Below are 24,407 nucleotides of genomic sequence, written 5' to 3'. Positions count from 1 at the left end.
AACAATCTGTGAAAAATTTACTCTTTGCTAGGTTGAGTCTACAGAGGGGACCAGCTACAAAATATTTTTTATGTAGAATAGAAGAAGCACTAGTTTGCTGTCACTGTTTTAACAAGACTCACTATTTCGCAGCCTTATCCTGTTATTTTTAGTCTTATTTTATATAGTTATTATAGTTATAGTTATTTTAGTCTCCTGCTAACGGACTGATGACACATCTGACAGTAGGAGATTTGTGGGTAAAATATCTGTTCACTGAACATTACAAATTATGACTCCACCTATCGTGGAGATCTTGCAACCATTTTCCAGCAGGTACTACATGCATGCAAGCATTAGCAGAAACTGGCTGTGGAGATGCTTACTGACATCACAAAATACTCCAGCTTACATCGTGCTACAGTTTGGTCTTAGTAACAGCAGTCTAGTTATGCCAAACCTGAAAAAATGGCACTAAATTACCTTGTACATGGGTGTACATAGGACAAATACAATCCTCATCATCCAAAATTAACTTACTTGTCAAGACTCACAAAGAATCAAAAAGTACGAAATGTGCAAAACACTTTTTTTCTAAGCACTCAAGTTTGATTTAGACTTATAATACAGATAAATGGTAAGCATTGATTAGTCTTTGATGACATCCTGAAGAGTTTGGGGTTTTTTTTTTGCTTCCAGAATGAAAAACAATTGTAAACCACTTCTGGTAATAATACAAACACTTCTAACATTCCCAGGTCTATTGAGGAATGATTAACTTTTTATAAAATTCACTTTGAATGAAACAGAAATTCAGGCTAACAAACAGCTACCAGAAGCATGTCAATGTTTCACCCATTTTGCAAGATTTGGGACACTGATTCCTTCAGAGACTTGAATCTTCTGCATGAATCAGATTATTCAGTGATGTGAACTGAACTCTGTTAAAAATCATAGAACATAATTAGATGCCTTAATGTATGATAAGGTCCATATTACTGCTTAGAGAGGAAGATGAGAAGACCATAATGTTAAAAGATATTTTCTTTTATCTCTGACCCAATTTATGCATGTAGACATTAGCTCTGTGCTTGGTTTTGGTTCAGGAGCAGGAAAAATAAGAGTAGTTTTTCAAAGTTATATTTTTTTTATTTTAAAACTAATTTAGAAAAGAAAGTTTGAGGTTTTATGTGTTTCTTGGAGGAACATATGAAAACAACAAAAATAAAAAACCAACAAATGCGTAGTTTTCCTTTCACTCACAGCCTCTGTCCCAGGAAGGGACTGATAGGTCAAGACGAATATCAAAATGTTTCATATCCTAAGGTAGTCATGAGGGATTATAATATTTTACTTCAGTACTTCAACAAATTCCAGTATCTGAGAATGAATCCCACAGTCTTTTTTCCATGAGAGGCAAGGCTTGTTCTTCCACAAAACAGTAAGTTTGGAACTCAAAAATCAAAGCTGAGCTTTATTCTACTAGAACCCCATTCATAAGTTTGTGGACAGAAGTGAAAAACATCTCAGAAATGGAGGGAAAACTCAGAGTGTTAAGGTCTGAATATCTTCCTTAAAAGTTGTTTTAATCACTTTACTTTTGTTCTTTGAAGTATTTCTGTACTTTGTGCCAGTCTCAGACTTGCATTTTAAAAATATAAAACTGCATTATAGAGGTACCTGCCCTCTAGTGTTACGTTAAATACTGATTTTATCTGGATTTTTAAGACCTCCTCTGGCTTTCTAGCTAGTGAGCCATACACATGTGAGGAGTCTAAGGAGCAACTGCCTAAAACTGGTGCAGAGGCTTGCTGCCCCCTATGGAGAAATCCTTTACAGACCTTTCCATACTTCACACTCTCAGCAAATACATCCAGCAACCAGCATGTGCTTAAATATTATTAAACACAAGTATTCTTAACAGTCATGAGAATGAAACAATACATTGTGTTCGAGACACTGGACTCAGATTGCAGGAACAGGAGTAGGAAGTGCAGGAACACCCAAGCTAATTTTAAACCTGGCCAATTCCAGAGCCATGCCAGTTCCAAGGCTCATGACCACCCATGTGGATTCTGCAGCTCTCAGTACATTGTGCTGCTATAGTTATGCAGCTTATGATATACAAGCTGATCACTTCCAGCCTAACTGACACTTAAAACATCTGTGCTGCCACACAGATGTGGCCCAGGAGTTACACCTTTCCACCACATCAGCTGCCATCCAGGGTGCTGTAAACCATCACTGCAAAACTGGAAACTTAAAAACCATTGGGGCAAGAAACCAGAATATCAGCTCCCCTTCACAAAAATGGTCATTCCTGGTCTCTTTTCCTCTTCTGATATCAATGCTGTTAAGATGTTACACTGCAAACTGATTTACAGAATTCATTCAGGAAAACTGAAATGATGAAAGATTAATTGTTAAAAAGTTCAACATCAATGCAAATATGTTTAGTGCAATTATTACAGAATTCAGAGGATCTTCCAATGTTCTTGGGTTTCCCCAAAATTAATAGAAAGGACTGTCAAGAAAACACATAGCATCCTAGAAATAATTTCTAAACATCAGGGATTTCAAAGCTAGGTCAGCTTTCACCTAAGAGCAGTAGATGATAAAAGTCTGATAAAAGTAAAATGCAGCTCTCTTAAATACAGCTGTTTCAGTTATACTGAATTTTGCCCTATATCCCAAGTAATAGACAGGATATTCTTCATTTTTCAGATAAGAACAGACTGCTGCAGTAAATTCAGGGTAATTCCAGGCTGCTAACAAACACAAGGCCTATGGAAAGCAGCTGAAGAAATCTACATTGTTACTCCTTTGTACAGATAGAATCATTTCTGTAGCTGTGCAACAAATCAAACCAGGGGCCAAAACCTGCTTAAAAAAAAATCCCACCACATTTTTAGCCAGGTGATTCCCTGCTCAGCATCATGCTCATGAGAGGTGATAAGGCAGGATACTTTTCCAGCAACAATGCCAGCTTGAACCATTCCTCAAAACCAACCGTGAGTTTTCTGTGTGGCTTTCATGCACTTTCACAACAGATGCTACCAATCTGGGTTGGACTGAGCTCAAATCTTAAAAGTCTGCAGGACTATCTGGTTCACAGAACCTCCCAGACAGGTGTTTCATCCTGGCTTGAGGTTTAAAAGACATTTTCAAAACAGAGATATGAAGAGCTCTCTAACTGCATGGCCAAGGAACACAAAAAGATTCAGATCAGACAAAAGCTTCAGTCTGTTCATACAACTGCCTTGGGATCAAAAATTCCAATGGAACAGCAATGATGTGTATTAGTAGAGTGGAAACCACTAGGTCTACATAACCTGCATTTTAAACTCCCTATTCTACAATCACTTGAAAATTTGCCAGCTTGCCTCCGAGCAAGTACAGGCACTAAACCCAAAACATGAACTAAAGCTCAAGTATCTCTTTATTCATCTACTGTAATCCATATATTGAAGAATAAGGGATAAGCACTTCTATGACAGCTCTTAATGACAGGATAGACACCTTTCTGTAGATGGGAGACAGCTGCACAGAATTCTTATGTTCTGTTAAAGAACTTCTACATTTGAGGACATTCAGCCAAAGTCTATTGGAATATAGCTGCCAGGAACAGAAAAATCCCAACATAAACAAAACTAGTATCTCTGGAAATAAAATGATAGAATTTATAATTACATCCTGACTTCAAAGGATGTATATGTCCATGTCAAGGTGTATTAAACCCCAACAACATTCAGCTTCTTAACTGGAGACTTTGGGTACTCACAATGTACTAAAAGTCAGACTTCTGAAGGAAATTTTGTAAAGGAGAGGGCTGTACTTTTTAGTACTGATCAACTTCCTTAATTAGTTGAAGCATTCATTTAAGAAAAGCTGCAGTTAAAACCAGCTCCATACAAGTAAATAACATTTAGCAATACTGTAACAGCACTGAAAAAAGACACTGTGCAGAAGCCAACACACCACAAGATACTGTCTCTGAAGCCTCCACAAACACCGGGTAAACTAATATCTCAAGGTGGCAGATAAAAATAACAATAGATGATTGCTGGAAAATGAAATGGGAGAAACTGGACATCACTGAAAGGAGGCTTCCTAGGTCACTGTGCTGTGTCCCTCGTACTGCAGCAGGCACCACATCCCATGATAAATTAAAAATACTGAGTTCCAATTTGAAATTAGGTAGGTTCCAGAGCTTCTTCATTTGCTGCTCCAAGGAGGTGGATACTCCAGAATGTATCTTTCATGGTAGCAATTGACAGAACAGACTTACTAGAACTTTTCTTACAATTGGTGGCAACACTGTCCAAAACTGCATTTAACAATGTAACACTTACAATGTTGTTTTATAACAGCACAGAACTCTCGAGAAGTGGTATGTTTTGACTGTATTCTAACAACCTGGGGATTTGAGTAACATGCCACTTTGCAATAGCCACCATACAGTTAATCTACATTTATGCTACTTCCCCTTTTCGGGGATACAAGAATCTTGCTAAATATTACATAAATATACTGCAGATTACTGTAGTGCTGCAGGGAATACTGAGAATCAATACTATCTTGCCAGGGGAAATACCAACTAAAGGAAAAAAGATTTATCTGAGAATACAATGGATCATTTTACTCCATGCTTTAAGTATTAAATTTATGCCTATTGCTTCAGCATATGTACTGTCAAGATTTGGAAAGAGGACACCAAAAGGACACTAACCAATCAATCAACACAGCAATTCTTACATTCTTATGTAATGTGCTATCTATTTAGAAACTATAGCCAAGCTAGGTTTCACTGCCCAAGAGCTAACAATCAACAGTTAAAGAGGTCATCTTAAGGAAAAGAGATATATGCCACAATACAATTAACATGGCACTGTAAACCCCAAAAGTTTCTGAATCTGGCAGCTAAGACCAACTTTTCTCAAGTTCCAACTTCTGTGAAAACAGGTTGATACATAAATAAAGAAGACCCAAGCTGGTGCTGTAATTCTTAGAACAAAATGAAATATCCAATGCTAGAAAACAAAAAGATTTCAGGTAGATGAGAAATTACAAAAATATTTGAACTGGATCCATTAAGAGCACTTAGGTCCATCTGATCTCCAGAAATGGCCAAAACTTGTTTAACAGCTGTAGTATCTAAAGTAGGCCAAATAGCAGACAATAAGATCAAGCAGTAGTACGTCTTGCTTTGGTATTTCTAGTGACGTTTATTTACTAACACCTAAACCACTTCATATTATCTAGATGTATAAAGGAAAGCTGGAATTCCAAGGCTCCACACGTTGCATGGATCTCTCTCTCTCTTGTTTCACCAGTACAAACCTTAGCTGAAGACAAAGAGCTCATGAAGAACTACAGCCTTCACTTTTTAACTACGCCAAGATCCCAGGCACACCAATAGGTTAGAAGTGATTAAGAGCAGCACTGCAGAGAAGGAGTTAGGGGTGATGGTTGATGGAAAATTCAACATCAGCCAACAATGTGCACTTACAGCCCAGAAAGAACAACTGCATCCTGGGCTGCATCAAAAGGTTGAAGGAGATTTCTCCCTCTACGTCTGCTCCTGTAAGACCCAGCCTGGAGTACTGGCTACAGACCTGGTGTACAGGTCTGGCTGTCTGGTGTAAGAAGGACATGGAACTGTTGGAGTAAGTCCAGAGGAGGCCATGTAGTTGATAGGAGACTGGAGCACCTGCCCTACAAAGATGGGCTGAGAAAGTTGGGGCTGCTGAGCCTGCAGAAGAGAAGGCTGTGTAGAGACCTCGTAGCAACCTTGCAGTGTCTGAAAGGGGTACAGGGAAGCTGGAGAGGGATTTCTTCTCAGGAACTGCAGTGGAAGGACACAGAGTAATGGGCACAAACTGAGAGGAAATTCAGGTGAGATAGAAGGAAGAAATTTCTTCATGTGAGGATGGTGAGGCACTGGAACAGGTTACCCAGAGAAGCTGTGGATGCCCCAACCCTGGAAGTGCTCAAGGCCAGGTTGGATGGGGCTCTGATCAGCCTGGTCTAGTGGAAGGTGTCCCTGCCCACAGCAGGGAGGGTTGGAAATGGATGATCTTTAAGGTCCCTTCCAACCCCTTAACATTCTATGATGCTGTATTTAGAACTACACCGGAAGTTTGCACAGAGCCAGACTAAAATTCAGAAGGAACCACCACTGCACAATACAAGAGCATTTCCTTTCTATTTGAAATTCCAAATCCACTTCCAAAGACTTTTATAAGGTGCAATAATGACTACAGTCTCCATTTTATCGGCACATGCGCTGAATTCCTCTCTGAACCCCTGCCAAATCACTTCAGGGATGAATAGAAGTGGGATATTTACTTTTAATCCATGGAACCTTTCTTAAAGCCAATATAACAGGCATTTTGCTTTACAGATGTGAACCAAGGAATATCCAGTTTCAAATAAATTTACTTTTGCTGCCTGCTGCATAATGAACAGACTAAAAGAAAACAAAACCACACAGGTATCACCTTCTGACTGTCACACCAGGAAAGTAAATAAAATCCTTCACAGTGGATTTGAGAGCAACATCAAGATTCCTGCAGTATGTATAACTTGGTAGCAATTTCAAAAGTTTTAAGAAAAAAGTTTATAAACCAACTTAAAAACTTGGCTCTTGGAAAGTTTGCTAAGCTTCTTAAAGGCAGTCTGGCTATTAAAACAGGTACTATAATGATTTACAACACATGCTGTCTAAAACCCCTAATAAATGCAGAGTGTGATTGAGTACTTCTACAATATTTGTCTAGCCCATTTTTTGGACTGAACATTTTTCTTCTCTCCTTCACTAAGAGCCTTTCTCTTTCTGATTCCAATTTTCTCCTCTACTTTCCAGCCCCACCTTTCTCTGGACTAATGATCAGCAGATACCACAAAAATATCGAAGTGGAAGCAGTGGCTTCCATTAAAGCCATTAATATAAAATGAAAGTGTAAAATGAAGTTGACATTTCTTTTCTCAGCTACCAAATACTTTTTTTTTTTAGTCTGAAGAAATTCTGTGTTCTAGCATATACCATGTTCTTTTATGGGGAGTTGGTTTACCTGCATGAACATGCATACTCCTACATGACGAGGCATTTGCCTGTCCCTACTTCTTCTGAGGGAGAAAAGTAAGACAGATCAGATATCTGCATAAAAACTGAACAGGGCTTAGACTCTTCACCATATGGTTCTACACTGAAATAGCACAATGCACATTTCCTGCTCCCTGCACCAACCAGACAGACCATAAACCTGTAAAAGGTGGGTGATCTGTGTGCTTTCTCTTTTATGTAAAATACTTCTAAACTTTAATGAAGACCAATAGCAGCTTCTCTAAGAGCATCTCTTAGCAAGTATGGTGGCGACAAAAAGCACTAACAGAAGAAAACGTAAATCAAGGATTAAACACAAAGCTTCTAAGTCTTATGCTTTACTCTCCTTGCAAAGACTTTATTCTTCACCCAAGAAGTGACTCAAGTCAAGGCAAGCAAAGGGCCCGACATGAAAAGGATATAATTTGGAGGAAGGAAGTTCCAGCTTAAGACCTGATTGGCTAGTGCAAGATAACGCTGAAACACTGAAGACATCTGAGCATTGAGGTTTTCACGTCTGCTGAATTCCTGAAGTACCTCTACTGTGAGCATGAAGATCTGCCGCAGATCGTCCTCCTACAGTCAGGACGAACACAATACATGCAGTATCTCAGTCATTAATGAAACATTGATCAATAAGAAATACTGTTCCAGAGAGAAAAATAAATTTCCAGTTTCACCCTATTTTCATTAAAATAGGAAATACTTTGCCAGTTAGAACCCCACCTTTTGTCAAAATTAATTGATTACATTTGCAAAGACTATGAAAAAAATCCTCATATAAATACTAGTTGTTAAAAGATAAAAAACCAATATGTTTTTAATAAGTGGTGGAGAAAAAAGTTGGTCTTTGGCATGAAAAAAAGTTGGTAAGTTTTTCCACAACAGTCAGTTTAAAGCAATGCCTTCATATAAACATTTCTGACTGGCCAAACAATACATCTGAGAGACTACCAGACTACACCATCTGCAATAATATTTTTAAATACATACATAGCTCTCCTTGGCTTTAAACCAAAGCTATATTTAAGACTATCATTGTTCCACAGAGTATTCGTTTTGTTTGCAATTGGTAGCCAAGGAATTAAAGAGTCCAATGGCATAAAGATCTGTAGCTCTACATTCATAAAATGGGCACAAAGGGGTTGCACATTTTTGATACAAGTTTTTAAAAAATACATTAACAATTTTCCTGAAGTAGCCAGTATCTGTATTATTTCCAGTATTTGCCCTATTAAATGCTTTTAGGCATACAGTGTACCTGACTGCAGCTGGCACAACAAGGTATTTTTGCTTCTCAATGGTTAAATTTTAGAAAGAGAGGTAGCATATATCAATACAGAACTAGTTTACCTGAAATATACGTTTACAGTTACCATGGAACTCCATGCTTAGTCCAATGTTGCTGGTTTTACTTGAACTTGAGAACTCGCTCAACAACGCCGTTAGAATGGAACAGGCCAAAGTTTGCTATAAAAAAAATAAGGGGGAATAATATAACTAAAAGATGTCAAATAATGCAATAGCACCTACAGTGTCCTTAATTTTTTTATTAGCATTTTAATACAACTACTACTTCAGTTCCTTCTAACACAAACTAGAACAAGTCAAAACTTTCTGGAAAATAGATCCTTGGATGAACCATTTCTGGAATCATCAGGGTTCCATCGTTAAAGAAGAAATTTGAGTATTCGAGGAATATAAAAGCTGGCATCTGTGTGATAATCATTACAAATGAAACCAACTTAGTGCAAACCATTTCCCAGCCTTGCCATTTACTTTGTCTCCCTGTGCACAGGCCTTTACAGGTATTAGCCTCAGGGAAGATTCACTGTCCACTTATTTCTATTGATCTAATAGTTCAGCACACTCTGATGTTTGTTTTGGCCCTTCTTTGCATTTGCTACACTTACCATGTTGGTATTTGATCATGATTAACTTTATAGCACCAAAAGTGATACAAGTTTGTCAAAAACAACACCTGCAATAACACTACCTACTACATCTTTTCCCTCTCTCTCCATCAAAAAAAAAAAAAATAGGAGAGGAATTCACAGAGAGCTCCGATACTTGAAAGATCTTGAGTACCTCCCTCCAAAGCACCACATTGACAAGCCTCAGAAATAACCCTTAAATCTACTCTATCAAAATTATGTCTCTGAAATGATATAAAATCGGTGAGAAAAAGGCATGTTAATTTTAGAGAGATAGATTCATGAAGACTGAAGGTTTAATTACCTTTTTCATTCTTAAAATTTAAGGTAATTGAAATCCTTATCTAAAACACTACTTAAAAGCCAAGTTGCTGTATGAAACACTCCAGCCTTTGTTGCTGTTTTTTGAAACACAAAAAAAAAAAGCTTTTTTTCCTGATGCCAAAGTCCAGAAACCATCATCACCAGTTTTAATATCTTTTAACTGATCCTTGCACACAAAGGGGACCAAGTATTGCACAGTGGAGGTGCAAGTAGTACTTCAGACTTGTGTGTACACTACTGTAACAAGCACAATAGAAAGCGTATGCTGCTGAAATGAAAAGACTTTTTGTTAAAGAGATGTTCTTTACAAAAAGCTCCAAAATTACTGGCTATCCTCCCAGACTGTTTGGAGCCAAGGTGGCAGGGATGGACAGAGGGATAGGAATTGTTAAAGGGTCATGCATGCCAGCAAGTGTCCAGGGGTTAAACAGAAATATGCACACTACCTCTGAACACCCGAAAGATTAAAGTGGAGATGATACTATTTATGCAAGCTCATACAACAGCTGAGACCAGTGCCATCCACCCACCAACTGCAACATCTTTGTTCAGAAATGCCTCTGAAGTCAGTACCTTGACCCCCCCAGACGACTAGTTATCTTAGTCAGTAAACACTAAATTAACATTCTTACTTGCTAAATAAGTTCCAGACAGATCAACCATAGTTGCTTTGTGATAATACACAGGTTTTCTCTTCCACTAAGCAATAAAGCTCCATAAGTACAGCAGATCAGCATATTCCTGATCAGTTGCTAAGTAAAAGATCTCCCATTTTAAAGAAATTATTTATTTCAAGCAGACTATTTCTCATTTACAGGCAGCTCTGTCAAACACATATGACTAAAGAAACATTTAGCCAGTGAAAACCAGCATCACAATTTAAAATACTCCAGTAAAATTGCAACTTTGTCATTTCTATACTAGAAGTATTTCTAATTGGCTCAAACATTTCAGTATTTTATTTCCTAATTTCTCTGCAAGGTATTCACACAATAAATATTTTTTTTAGTTAGAGGGCATACAGATTTGATCTAATATTTAAAAAAAACCAAAACAGCATAGACTAGTATTAAGTATTAAACATTAAAACTCATGTATGAAAATAATTAACCTGGGTAAAAAAAAACCAAACCCTAACAACTAAGAAAAGCCTCTCAAGTCTGACTTTAGCACAATGTTTCAGATCAGAATACATGTTTTTAAAGAAACAATGCAAAGTTTTCTCACATGACTATCTAAATAGTTTAAAACACAAGTTTTTATTTGATGCTTAAATTACTGACTCATGACATAAGGACATCACTAGCTGCAATTACAAATCTGTACACTTTGATGCTCTGTAACATACCCTGATTACCAAGTGGTATCAGTGGCTCCATTAGTACAACAACCAGGCTGAAACTAAACTGCTTCTGCTTTAGCATACTATGATCTGGACACTAAGCCACCACCCAGACCACCACAGGACAAGCAGGTGAGCTATGCAGGCTACCCATCATTTGCAGTTATTTGCCAGTTACTGGAAAATCAATCACCAAGTTCAAATGGGTAGGAACAATAGGAAGAAAAGTTTGTTCCCACTGTGATTACAAACAATACTAGCTGTAATAGCACATTCCTTTTTCTCCAGTTTGTTTGTATGTATGTAATAATTTATCCTTTCTCTTTACAGAGTAATGTGCTACTGCATGGTAAAAGTGTGCTACAGATTTTTTTGTGTGCTTTTCTCCTGACTTCAAGGAAAAATTTAAAAGGAAGGTTAAATTTTATGACTGATGATAGGGACATCTCTTTGAAAGTGTAAAGAGCAGTGGGGACAGGTAAGCTGACTGAATCTGCTAAGAGTCCAATAAAGCAACTTGAGCACTTGAGCATTGACCTATTTCCCTGATTTCAAGGAGAGCCAGCTCAGATAGTTCTGGGACATCAGTACCTGCTTTAAGCATGACAGGAGAAAAATGATGTTACTAGATTTAGACACCTTATTCTATCCAGCAGGCTAGCTCACAGCCAATACCAGGGCACACTGCATCCCTCTACTCTACTCCCTCCTACTGAACTCCCAGCATCCCATCAACTTCCTTAACTTGGTATTTCAATACCTGGGGTGCAAATCCTGCCCCATTCCCTCGCCATTCCAAGGGCCTCATGTGCAACATTTGCACATCCACATGCTTCTGGCACCTGCACTTACGCCTTGCATCCATAAGGAATTGTAAGCACTCCCGTATATCCAGATCACCAGAGCAGAAGACCAAAGAGAAGATACTGGCTAGTAATTTAAAATTCACTGCAACAACAGGCTGAGGTGAGATGGCTTGAGACTGGTTTCCTAGAAGGCAGATGCCAGCCACCATGAGTCCAGCTTTCAGAAAAGAGCAGAGGAACAATCAAGACCGTAACTTTGCAATGTCAAGTATTTGCACAGAGCTCTGCAAAACCACCACTGCTTCTCAGAACTGCCATAAGACTATAGGAATTTATACAGACTGTTGTGCACAGCAGTAAGATGGCCATTTTCATGAGTATAAACCAATTATCAGCTCAAAAGAGTTTTTGCCCAGCCATCTATGAAACTTTCCTGAATAGACAAAAATATTTTAGAAACTCTGGAATAAAGCTCAAGTAAATTTTACTAAAAATAAAACTTGACTTTCATAAAGTAATTTTACTGAAGGTTAACTACTAATATTTTGAATTACATTTTTTTAATACACAGACATGTTTGGTGTGAAGACAGTAAGTACCTCAACATAAATATTATCAGAAGAAAGATTTCAAAAATATGAAAACCAACAATTTCAGAGAAACCAATTGTGGTGTGCTATGTGAAGTAAAATTTCTTCTTCTTAAAAAATTGAATGCACTTAACACATATAAAATTCTGGGTGGGGGATTCTGGGGTTTTTGTGTTTTGCTTTTGGGGTTTCTTTGGTTGGTGGTTGTTTTTGCTGTGGTTTTAGTTGGTTGGTTCGTTCATTTGTTTTCTGCTGGGAATTTTTTGGTTCTTTTTTAATTTATTTTTTTTAAGGTTTGTGCCACACCACAGGAGAGATAAACAATGCAAGTTAGTAATAGCACACTGTAATAAGTAGAAAATGCAAGTGACTCTGGGCATCATATTAAAAGCCAGATCTGAATGTCCATTGTGCAGCAATGCCATTAACTTCATACCAGTAAGAGTACACCTCTGAACCTAGTTTGACTCACTCCGTAGCAATTTCACTAGTTCTGCCACAAGTACATACCCAAACAATAAGCCCATCTAACAAAATAAAATCCTTCTCTTGTTGAGAGAGAGGATTGCCTCTGAGAATAGCTTGGCACTCACCCCAGTTAGCTTTATTACCAGGAATAAACTTTATGAAAGATCGCTATACATAAAATAGACTCTCAGCTGCTCAAACAGAAGATCAATGGGACTTGTGATAAGAGATTAACTTGGCAATCAGACACCCAGTAGTAACATCCTTTTAGTGGTTTTCTTTTTAAATGGCTTTAATAAAACACAGACACTACAGAAAGACCGTGTGTCATTTTAACAATAAACAACACTTATATATCATTCATAAAGCTCAGATGTAAAAGGTAAATACAACTTACTCCTCCAAATGGAATGTCCCCTATAAAAGAAGCTAAAGCAGTAATGTTTGAAGGGATTTCACACTTGTGCCTGGGCTGCCCATGGAATAAATGAAGTGCTTCATTTGAGGGTAGTTAGGTTACAAAGCATCTGAAAGGAAGAAGAGTTCAAATACACCCTAGGAAAAAATGGACATGTGGTACACCAGCTCTGCAGCAATAAAGCCAACAGACAAAGCAGAATGAACTCCAATACCAAAATTGTTTCCTCATTTTGAATTCAGAGCAGAGATACAGTTAGTTTGTCAGAGGTTTGATCAAAGAATTCATTTTACTACAAAACCTAAAATATCATGCAGTGCCTTCTGCAAGTATCATTTATACCTACAGAAAAAGCAGTAAGCATATTTAAAAGAATGATGGTCTTGCCTGAATAGAGCAAATCATAACATCTACCCTATCACTTTACATCCCTGCCAGCCTGAATATGCATTTAGAGGACTTTTTGTCTCCATATGTATAATGTAAACTCTGTTACTGAAACCAAAGGAAAGCCATGTGAAGACTTAATAGTATCCCTAAACTATCTAAACTTAACTTGCACAAGAGCAGGAAGAATCAAAGAGTAAATGTATCAGAAGCAGAATTAGCTGCATTGCTCCTGACAGAATTCTGTAATGAGAATGCATCAAAAGCAATTTTACTAAATAAGTTGTTTAAAGCAAGGCTTTCTTTATAAAGGGAATACTAATTTCCTTGAATAAGCACAGCTGCTTTTGCTAGCATTTTCAGAGTATCTAAATCACAAGAACGTAAGTTGCAACTTCAAATTGAAAGGTTAAGAGGACAGCCAGAGGGCCAAAAGAAATATCTTTACGTACACAGAATAATGGGGGCCACTCCAACTCTTCAACATGGAAGTATTGCAAGGTGGGTGGGGGACCCAGGAGCTGAAGTAGTGGTTCCCAACCAAAGAAAACCAGAACATATTCTGAAGAAATGTAAGCAAGCACCAGGAAGAACCCACAGATTTTTATCTGTTCTTTCCCAAATGAGCCAACTGGTGGAAAAAAGGTTATGGATCAGGGTAGGATGATAGGAATAGGACCCACAGCTGCTGTCAGCAGTAAGGGACTGGCTGGGTAGTGCACTCCTTTCCTCTCATTCCCTGTCTGCCACTGAGCAAAGACAGATGAGCAGCACCAGGTTAACATGTCAGAGCTACAGCAGCACAAGAGGCAAGAGCTTGCTTCCCCTTCCTTGGGGGTCCCAGCCAAACCAAGGGAAATGTCCAGGGGTGAGCTGAGAAAATCAATTCCCCTGTGAACCACTATGGGCCAGAGGATCTTGTGGCATGTGAAGCATGCAGGCTTTGGACAAAGAGAGAAGGGAAGTAGCAGGCTCTACTAATAATGGGAGAGGTCCAGGCAGAGTTTGCTGGAACACAGGGTGCAAAACATGTTTTTCTTTGTTTCTCTGGAGACAGGCAAAGCTGTGAAGCAGAAATCAGGAGAGAAAAAAAAAGTAATCTCATAAAGGAAGTTGAAGGCCTGAAAACCATTTATAAAAGTAACATATCCTTCTCCAGGTTCTTGCCTGAACACCACCAGTTGGATCTTCGCTCCTACCACAGCTGCATGAACAAATACAGGATTTTCAATTAAACTCAAAATAATGAATAGTTATACTAGCCATGCAGCTCACCATCAGCAGCACACAGCTTTGAATATACACCACCCCAACAAGTGCTCTTGGGTGGCTAGGTGTCCTCCCTCCTCCCACTTTTTCCAGCACTCCTTCCTGGTCTTTCTTGCCTGCCTCTGCCTGCCATACTGCCAGCTACATCAAATGAGCTGCATTACACAGCTGTGCTCCACAGCAGATCTTCCCAAAGAATAAAAGGAGAGGCTGTGAGGGAGAAGGGGCTGTTTCTAAGCAGACTAGCACAAACATCCAGTATGTTACTGAAAACATTTATTATGAAAGGGCAGTACCTTTGAAAGGAAGAATGACTAAACACCAAGCAGCTAATGTCTTAAAAGAGGCTTTTCACTTCAAGCCTGTTTATTTGTTTGACACCACTGTAATGAAAAAAAAATACATGCTGCAACACATGGAAAGATACAATTTCCTTTATCCCAGTGAGTCCGTGAAGTCACAGGTGAGGGACTCCACAGGCACAAGTCTCACAAGATGGCAAAATTGAGGAAAGAGAGAGTATGCCGTACATAGAACAGGGGATGCACACCTCACCACTTGGAACACACCTCCTCTCTTCCCAGCCCTGTCTTTGAAACTGTGGCTCTAGTGTAAATATAACTGGGGGTTATCCATTTCTAATGGGTATTAAGCAACTAAGCTGGAGACTTGCTGTACTGCATCTCTGGTAAAGCCAGTTCCCTTTCAAGGGAAAAATCTAAGAACTGCAAAAGCACCCTGGTTAATTCAACTACTAAAAAAACACTTATGTTTAAAGTTCTCTTACACATCTATCAATGAGTTTTAACCTCACATGTGGAATAGTTTCTAGATTCCTAAAATTCCCAAACCAACATTTAACACACTAATTTAGGCCTTTAAAGAGAACTTGTCAGCCTAAATATCCTGGTTCACCCTCTTTTTTATACTCAACATGTCTCAAGGGCAATGAGGTTCATAGAACAAGGTAACAATTTTGCTAGACCAGAAGACACAACTTGGGATGCATAATACATATGTTTTTGTCAAAATGTGAAAGTCAGGAGGGCCTCTCCAATTCCTACCATACAACATGAAACAGTAACAGCTAGACAGGTTTCCAGAAGTAAAATTCCCTTTAAAGTACAGAAACAAGAACTGCAAATGCTAAATAAACATAACTAGTTATCCAGGCAGCCATTCTAATGGATAGATTAACCTCAGTGAAGATGAATGCCTAGAGTTTTCCTTATTAATATTTCCCACCACTCACATGAAATCCATTCACAGCAATCCCTCAGAAGCTTTAGGTAATCTGAAGCAGCTGGATCTTCTCTCTAACCCAACTAGGAACACTGGGAAACAGAACAACAGAATTAAAAATTTTGCAAGAGAAGGAGCTGTTAGGATTCCAAAGCTTTCCCAGTGAGTCTTGACAAATCTTCCATATACAAAAAAAATATGTAGCCTTCAGATATGGAGCTTTATATTAAAATACATTCTACTGTATGCACTGCAGATCTTAAAAAATGCAGCTTCTGCTGCTTCCCAGTCCCATGTCAAGTCTATAGCAGCTGGACCCCTCTGCATCTGCCTACACATATACTGGAAGAAATCAAGGTGTGATCCATATCTTGGTCTGGTTTTAAACAAAATCTGACTGTGTTCACATGCAGACCAGATCCTCCTCCTGGGAGTCAGTCACTTAGCTGCCAGCATTCCTGTCCTTCTGGCAGGGATGAAGGACAAATGAAATCCTTCAGCTATGCAAAAGCAGAATATTTGAACACAAAGGTCAAGAAATTGAAGGCATTTATAGTTGAGAAAGACTTGGCCCACGTAATTCTCCAAAATCTTAAAATCAGTGATATAAAACATGTATTTAGAATTTTAAGACTGGCTCATGATACTGTGTCTGATGCCAGAAGCTCTGTCCCCCAGAGAGATGAAGATTTTGAAAAGAGATCCTGAAATTCCTGTCAGAGGGAGACTACAGATTCTCCTTCACAAGCAGAGGGATGGCTTGCATTGATAATACAGGAGCCAGGAAAAACAAAACCAAGAACTCTAAAGCTAATCTTTGTCTTTCTAGAGGATTACTACCTAAACTCAGTTATAAATAATCAGCAGTCAGACTAAAACTTTGCTTTTTCTTCTCAAACAAAGGTTTCTTCTGTGAGATTCATAAAGCACCAAATGGCAGACAACCAGCAGCAGAGGCCAACACTCCAGTTCTAAACCTGGCTCTAACCATGCATCCTTCCCATCCCTGGAGTATTAACTCTCCTTATCGTCCTGTTATTTCCTTAACATGTACACTGTGTTCCACTATTAAAAGATTACTCAACACTAAAGCCATTTTATTACTCTCATCACAATTCCTCTTCTTATCTTCCTTTCAACCTCCCTCTTATTTTTTCATTCTCAACAGTTCATCCATCAGTCTTGCATACATGTCAGTTTGCCACTATATACCTTCAAGTTCTAGCCTCAAAATGCATACATCTCTGAAGATCTTAACTAGAACTTGAGAAGTTGAGGTAGTAAGCACATCAAATCCTTGATGCAGAAGGACACACATCAGAGCGTACCATCTACATTCACTGCCCTCCTTATTACCCCAACTATCAAGACTCGATCCTGACAAGATATTACTCAAAATTCCTAAAGATTTCAGGGAGCAGGACTCTCTGATAATCACAAAGTTAGTACTGACATCCCATAGAAAGTGGGTAGAGGGCTGCAGGGAATGGAAAAGATTAAGTACCTATGTTATTCTTGCAAGGTAAAGATGGATCAAGGAGATTCACAGCAAACAGGGAAGAAAAATAAGAAAGAAACAGAGAATACTTTGCTTTTTTAAAATGGACTTTCAATTATAAACTGTATGGCTGTAAAAAGCCATTACCTCAGAATACTCCGAGTTGGAAGAGACCCACAAGGATCAAGTCCAACTTTTAAGTGAATGGCCCATATGGGGATCCAACCCACAGCCTTGGTGTTATTAGTACCATGCTCTAAGCAATTATCAGCAGCTAAAAGCTGCTGATAGCTCTTGTTTGAGAGCTTTAAGTATTTTTAAATATGAAGTGACCTGCTGCTGACTTCAAGTGTAGTAAACCTCAGGCAGAACAACACAAATGGTTGGGCAGAAGGTCATAACAGAAGGCTGAGAAGGATACAGAAAGGACAAAGAAACTGGAAAAAGAATTAGGAGTCACAAAGGTATGATATCCTTCTGCAACTTGAGTGTACAAGGAGGCAAGAGTGCGTATCACACCAGTGGAAAGACGTCAGAAAAATGGAATGATTCCTTCCACAGGGGAGCACAGAGGACCGGAAAACATCTGCTGATCTCTTTCAATACTTACATCCTAGCATCTTCCCTGATTTGAATGCAAACCTGCATTTACAAGTAACTAATAGAAACGAATCTCCAGAAACACCTGTGACAGTGCATGGCACTATCCATACCTCTTGAAAGCACCATTCCCTTCACGATGTGGGCTTCAAACCATACCCTGAAGCACTCTTAGCTGAGACTCCCCACAGCAGCAAGGCAACTGCCCCACGGGAGTCCCACACAGCCCCACAGGTATGGTTGAACACTACAGATTCACTAGTAAAGAAACAAAACCACCCAGCCATATTTGAAAAGATAACTAAAATAATAAATAATTAATTGTATGAATTATTTTATACAGGTTTTCAAAGTTGTTACTTGTTTATACAAGAGGCATGCCCTGACTCCCTTCAGAAAGCAGTTTTGGCAGGTACCATGCCAAAACACCATTTTACTACTGCTTATTATTGCACATGCCAGTCCTGGGTGCCAGTACCAGAGTCTCTCTTGCAGCTAAGTCTCAGAAAATTACAAGAACATTTTTGTGAATAAGAACTGGTTTATAATATAAACCACATGAGACCATGTGCTTATAACCAGTTTACCAAAGACTAACAACCATATACTGTGCCATATAGAAAAGATGCTTCAGCAGAATCACCTGTCTCTTTTTTTTAAGTCTTATTAGCACACCATAATAGAAAACATCATTATATATCCTAGACATGTTCAATACCATTCTTAAAACTTAAGCACAAATATTTTGGAAAAACTATGGAGAAATTAATACTCGTGAAGAGGGGGAAATAAAAGGAAAATTAAATAAAGGGAAATGAAAAACTGAGCTCAATTTGGCAGTGAGTTGAACTTGGAGTACCCCTATCCCCAGCCAGAGCTCCTCTGCAACGTACTCTTCTCCACAGCATGGTTGATATGCTTGGAGCAAGCAGTCTTAGCTTGCTGTATGCTTTGTGCAGTGTGTCTGTGGACAGTGCATGCAGAGAATACAACTGTACAAGTTGGACTGTGCATTACTTAGTTCAAAGTCCACGTTTCTATTTATGCTGCTTTTGTATCTTTATGCAAAGATCCTACAAACTACATGAGCATACACAGTGTCATGCATAAAACTTGAAAACCTCAGCTGTAACAGCGTTTTAATAAATAAGACTATGTTTCATGAAAAAAAGCATTAACTCAGTTCTTCCTAAAAAGTTCCCATTTCTATCTGAATTATGCAGAATCAAAAGGCTAAAATGGTTTCCTTAAGGTAAATAACCGTGAAATTAAGTTTTACAAGACTAAATGAAATTTCCATACCCTGGAGCAATATTACTTGTTACTCAGAGGTGACACACTATTTTTAGGACCATGACATGAGCTGGATTACTTCTAGTACACTTTGATTGAATTTTCAGAGTTAAACATTTGCCCCTCCCATCTATCTAGTATAACTGCTGCTCCAAAAGCTCAGCAGTCCAGAGCCAGTTCACTCAAGGTTGTTTTTTTTTGAGAAAAGCTTCAGTTAAAGTTTCAGCATGGAATCTATATACTCTTTGATTTTCATTTGGTAGGAGAAAAAATCACCTCTCTTTAAGCTCTAGTTACATGCCTCTATTATGACCTATTCTAAACTTATCCCCTGGCATAGCAAACGGAATTTCACTAAATGCATAGATAGATATTGGACACCTTGTTTCCACTTCAAGCTCAGTATCGAAGGTAACACTTACCCCTAGTAGTATGACATTAAATCAAGAATAAGTTTTGTATTTCCATTCCATGTTTTACTTCCTCACACCCCTTTCTCTCCACCTACTTGTCTCCCAAAGAACAGCAGAGGCCTATGCCTCCTGCTCGCAGTCTATTTCAACAGCTGAGCCGCAGCAGAGTGCAGCACTGCACAGATGGAAGGGGAATGGAGCACGCAAAGAACCTCCCAGCTAACGGAAAATCTGTTTTAGGTCTTACTATTAGTTTAAAGAAAACCAGAGAAAAAAGGAAAACAAACAAATAATAATATTAAAAAAAAACCACAAAAAAAACCCCAAAATAAACTACAAACCCACAAGTATGGCACTCAAAGCAACTATTCATAAAAACATTCCTTAATAATATGGTCTCCTTGTATAGCTAAGAGCTACATGTATTACCCCCTAGTCCCAAAACATTAAACAATCTTCAATTTGGTAAATGAGTGAATAGTTACCAACTTAATGACTAATTGGTAAGCGAAGTATAAAATATTTCATAGCCACTCAGTATATAACATAAACTGCCGATACAGACAGCTCAACTTTTGAAGAAAAAAACCAAAATACTTACCACAGTGGGGTTACCGCTGCTGATCAGCTGGCTGACTTCATGAAAAATGCTTTTGCAGTCAATTGATTTGTCTAATGATCCCCGTTTCACTATCACCGCTACCGCTAATAAAATCTGCTCCCGAACATACTTTTGAAGGCTGTAAACAAAATTACACAAATGTATTTGCATGTAATTCTGGACATCAATGCTCAATAAAATTTTGAATGCATTTCTTTTTCAAATATTTGGTGTGAATAGCAGTTAATTTCTGTCAGGGAAAGCTGACAGAAATTAACTGCTAAGACTAGAATACAAATTCTTAAAATGATCTTGCACTGCTACCCAGGGAAACAAAAATGACAACCCAGACTTTATGCAGGATGCTGCATGTTCAGAGGTGTGTTTTCTATACTTACTTAGGCCTTTGTAAGACATAGGTTAGAAGGAATGTTCGCAGTGACTCAATACTAGCTTTTTCCAAGAGAATCCATTCTCTTACAACTGCTTCCATTATCGCCGTAGCAGCTTGAAATAGGACATAGTCCACTTTACTAGTTTCTGTGGGAAAAAACAAAAGCAACAAAAACATGTATTCAGCTTGGATGTGCTTCCAACAAAAAAAAAAGGGAATTTACTGTAATTTGTTATTAAATGGAATACTGTTGCTATAAAAACAGAGAAGGAATCTACAACTCAAAAGAGGGAGAAATAATAAGCCAATTATCAAATTGTCCAGTATTATTCAATGACCTAGGAGAAAAGTTGTCTGTGCTTCAAAGAACAGAATAAGAATGCTAACACAATGGGGGAATAAAATAAACAAGATGACAGATTTAGTTCCAATACATTAATTAATAAAAGTGATTAATATTACAGGCATGTCAAAGCTGGATATTTCTATGCTTGCCTTTGAAACCAATAGTGCATAAAAATACATGTTATTTCATGGGTAATAAAAAGAACCAAATCCACTTACACTTACAGGTAATATTTGTGTTTAATTATCCAAGCAAAAAATTTTACACCATGGTATATTTAAAGTGTTCTACATGATGTTCAAGTTTCCAGATTTAGTTTGAGTTAATGAAAAAATAATTTTTGACCACACTGTAGGAATCATTTGCCATTATTATCTGAATATGGTATTACTATGTATACAGATGCACTAAGGAAAGTATAAAAGCATATTATGGAGAAAAGGAACAGTTTGGGTGACTACAAAGTACAATTTAAAGAGAAATACCAGAATATTAATATAATTTCTATGATGCCAGAAAGCTACAGAAACATTTTTGTTGTTGTTCCTTTGCTTTTCAAAATTTTAACTTGGAAATAGCAGGTAATATCTCAGAAGCCAGTTTCAAAACATTCTGAGCTTTCAGAAAGGGTGCAGCCACAGGGTGGCAAAAACATGAAATATGAAATGATGAAATAAAATTCCCAAACAAGAAGCAGAGTTTGAGCTATAGCAGTTGACCTGCCAGGATGAGAAAAACTGTATTTAAAAAAACCTCAATCATGACATGAAGGGCTTTTAATTACTACAAAACAAACTTTCTTCCCCCAGTTACATACACACAGGTTTATAATATAAATTTCCTTTATATGCAAGTTCTATAGCAAAGATAGCAGCTAATACATTCAAATATTTTAAAGCAATTTAATTAGGATCCAAATCTAAATCCACACAGGTAAACATGCTTAAATCCAAATAAACCACATTTAAATCTACTTAGCTTAATTTGGAAAACTAAGTAACTGCTTAAGCAAAAGATTAATGTGTATGTCTAACACACATTATTCCTGCATGGGAATTTTAATTCTTGTTACCTTGGGTCTTCAGCTTTTCTAACTGTACCAAGCTCAAACATACATATGAAAAAAAGAGAATGTAATTAAAAAAGGATGGAGTTTTTCCTTTGAGCCAAGTCCCGCAGACACTGACAGCACAGACCTGCAGCCCCCAGTGTAAGCCTGTAATCAGCCAGAGCACCACTGGAACTTACTAAAGGAAGGACAAGTTTTGCCTGTGCACTGAACAGCTATAAGCTTACAGCAGAACACAGAGCGTTGTGGTTCTTGGGTTCAGCTCCAAGTTTCTAAAGAACAATATAGTAGTGGCTCTTCCCCTTTTCTATATGCTCACCTTCTCCATTATTCTCCCTGTGTTATTCACACACTCTTCTATCCACAAATGACATCATCCTTGTTCTCTCTCTCTACCTCCATTCCAGTTTCCATCTTGACCATGTTTTTTCCTGTTTGTTTTTAAAGCCATCTACTTGGTCCTCTGGTTCCAACCCATCCTTCCTGTGCACATCTCTTCAATACACTTCAACTCTTTTATTCTTCATCATGAACAGTTTGTTTCCTTTCCCTGGTTCCTGATTTCATAATCCCTGCCTCTTCTTCCTCAACTCCCAAACCTTAACTATTTGTTCTTTCTGTCCAGATTGTACAGATACTAACTGAGGAAGCACAAAGTTTTGAAAAATCTCTAAGTTCCAGGTCTCAGCATTATAACTGCCTACATTCCTATAAAAAACCAGCCCCATGTGGAAACACGCTGGCTTCTCAATGGTGGTAGCATATGAAAAGTTTAAGGATGTAATATGCATTAAAATCAGCACCCTTCCAACCACCCACATTAAAGATTTCATGAAATTTCATTATTTATTTCTTATTGATGATGAATGTATCATTTAGATCCAAACTGTCTGCAAACAAAGTTACTTAAGGATGTTTTCACTCACTTAACTTCCTCTAAAAATCAATGTGAAAACCAGAAGCATCAGTTTTGCTGACCCATCAAGCAAAAAGTGTGATTGCAGTCTTCCAAACCACATGCAGTAATCCTATAATATACTAAACACAAAAGAAACTCATTTGTAGAGAAAAATTTTGGTTGCAGAGTGGATGTAGGAAAGGAAGCTCCTGGTCTATACATCACAGTATAACATAGGAGTAGGTCTGCAATACTGACATCATAATACTCATTCATTGTAAGTCTCTAATCCAGTAAATTTAGAAATAACTGCCAAAAAAAATACTGCAGAATTAATTAAGTATGAAAACAATATTTTCAACACAATTCTAATATTTCTCTGTTCATTTTGGCAAACTCTTTAAAAGAAAAGTTGTTTTTTGTGGTTTTGGCATGTGTTCTTTTGCGCAAACTTTGAGGTTATCCCTGTCAGGTCTTGGCATCAGTTTTCACTGAAATTCCCCCTTACCTGTCCCCAGCACTCACATCTGGTCAATACCTCAGTGCTGAGCAGCAATCTTACATCTTTACTGCTCCTGTAATTTTCAGATTTAGCTGCCAAGCTCTAAGTCTCTATAGCAGCTGTAAAAACATTTTTCTTTTTTAACTTGCTACACAACCACATTTAGAGCACTTCCACTAAAATCCAAAAAATTTCTGATGAAGGGTGGTATCTGCCTGTTTCCTTTCTCCACAGGTATAATCAAACAGAATTTACAAATCAATGCTGTCTTGCTTCCACCAGGTGAACAGAAACTTTTCTAGCTTTTTCCTCTTTTCCTCCAGCTGGGCTGTCAACAGCAACTAAGTTGTTCAACTGGACACAAACTCTCATTTTAGCACCAATGCAAAATCTGGTATAAGTGAATAAAACTGCATTGTTGGCTGATTTAATGGGAAGCAAGCACAAAGCCAAGCAACCACACCACTGGCAGTTGCACAAGCTGCACAGGTGAGACAGTATTACAGTAACCACGTTGAAGAGAAATCTACTAAATCAGTTTAGTAATTTAGCTACATGAAGTGACACCTTACAGCTTTGAGACTGACAGAAATAAAAAAGGACAGTAATAGACTTCACCCTCCATCAAAAAGTACCCCTCATCTAAGTCAAAACTGATGTTCATAGTCCCAGCTGCAAAAGAACAGCACAGTTACAGTTATATGCCTAACTTAATTTATTGAAACTTACCCAAAATATGTTTGCAAACAGCAAATGGTGATTTTGATTTTCTAAATGATAAGAATATGTGCTCAGCATGTTGGCGTTGTTCATTGTTGACCATGGAAGGTGGTGCCTGAAAGAAAAAAAAAAAGTTATTCAAGCACTGATCAAAAATATACTAAGAGCAATGTCATGAACTTATAAATGCTTGCATTGTTAAACACCAA

The 24,407-nt window shown here is 38.0% G+C and overlaps 1 protein-coding gene across 1 annotated transcript in view; it reads right to left on the bottom strand.

Annotated features, from left to right (window-relative positions):
• Positions 1-24,407, bottom strand: part of XPO4 (exportin 4) — a 77,421-nt gene that overhangs the window by 32,381 nt on the left and 20,633 nt on the right. The window contains exons 2-6 of the mRNA XM_086881885.1: positions 24,208-24,313; positions 20,668-20,809; positions 20,270-20,408; positions 8,438-8,554; positions 7,507-7,660 (exon numbers count right to left, since the gene is read on the bottom strand). Of these exons, the coding sequence (XP_086738011.1) occupies positions 7,507-7,660; positions 8,438-8,554; positions 20,270-20,408; positions 20,668-20,809; positions 24,208-24,313 (658 nt within the window). The remainder of the gene's footprint in view (positions 1-7,506; positions 7,661-8,437; positions 8,555-20,269; positions 20,409-20,667; positions 20,810-24,207; positions 24,314-24,407) is intronic.

Source organism: Cyanistes caeruleus, chromosome 3 (assembly GCF_971803275.1).
Source record: "Cyanistes caeruleus chromosome 3, bCyaCae1.hap1.1, whole genome shotgun sequence".
NCBI lineage: Eukaryota > Metazoa > Chordata > Aves > Passeriformes > Paridae > Cyanistes > Cyanistes caeruleus.
This window is presented reverse-complemented; position numbering and strand designations above follow the sequence as displayed.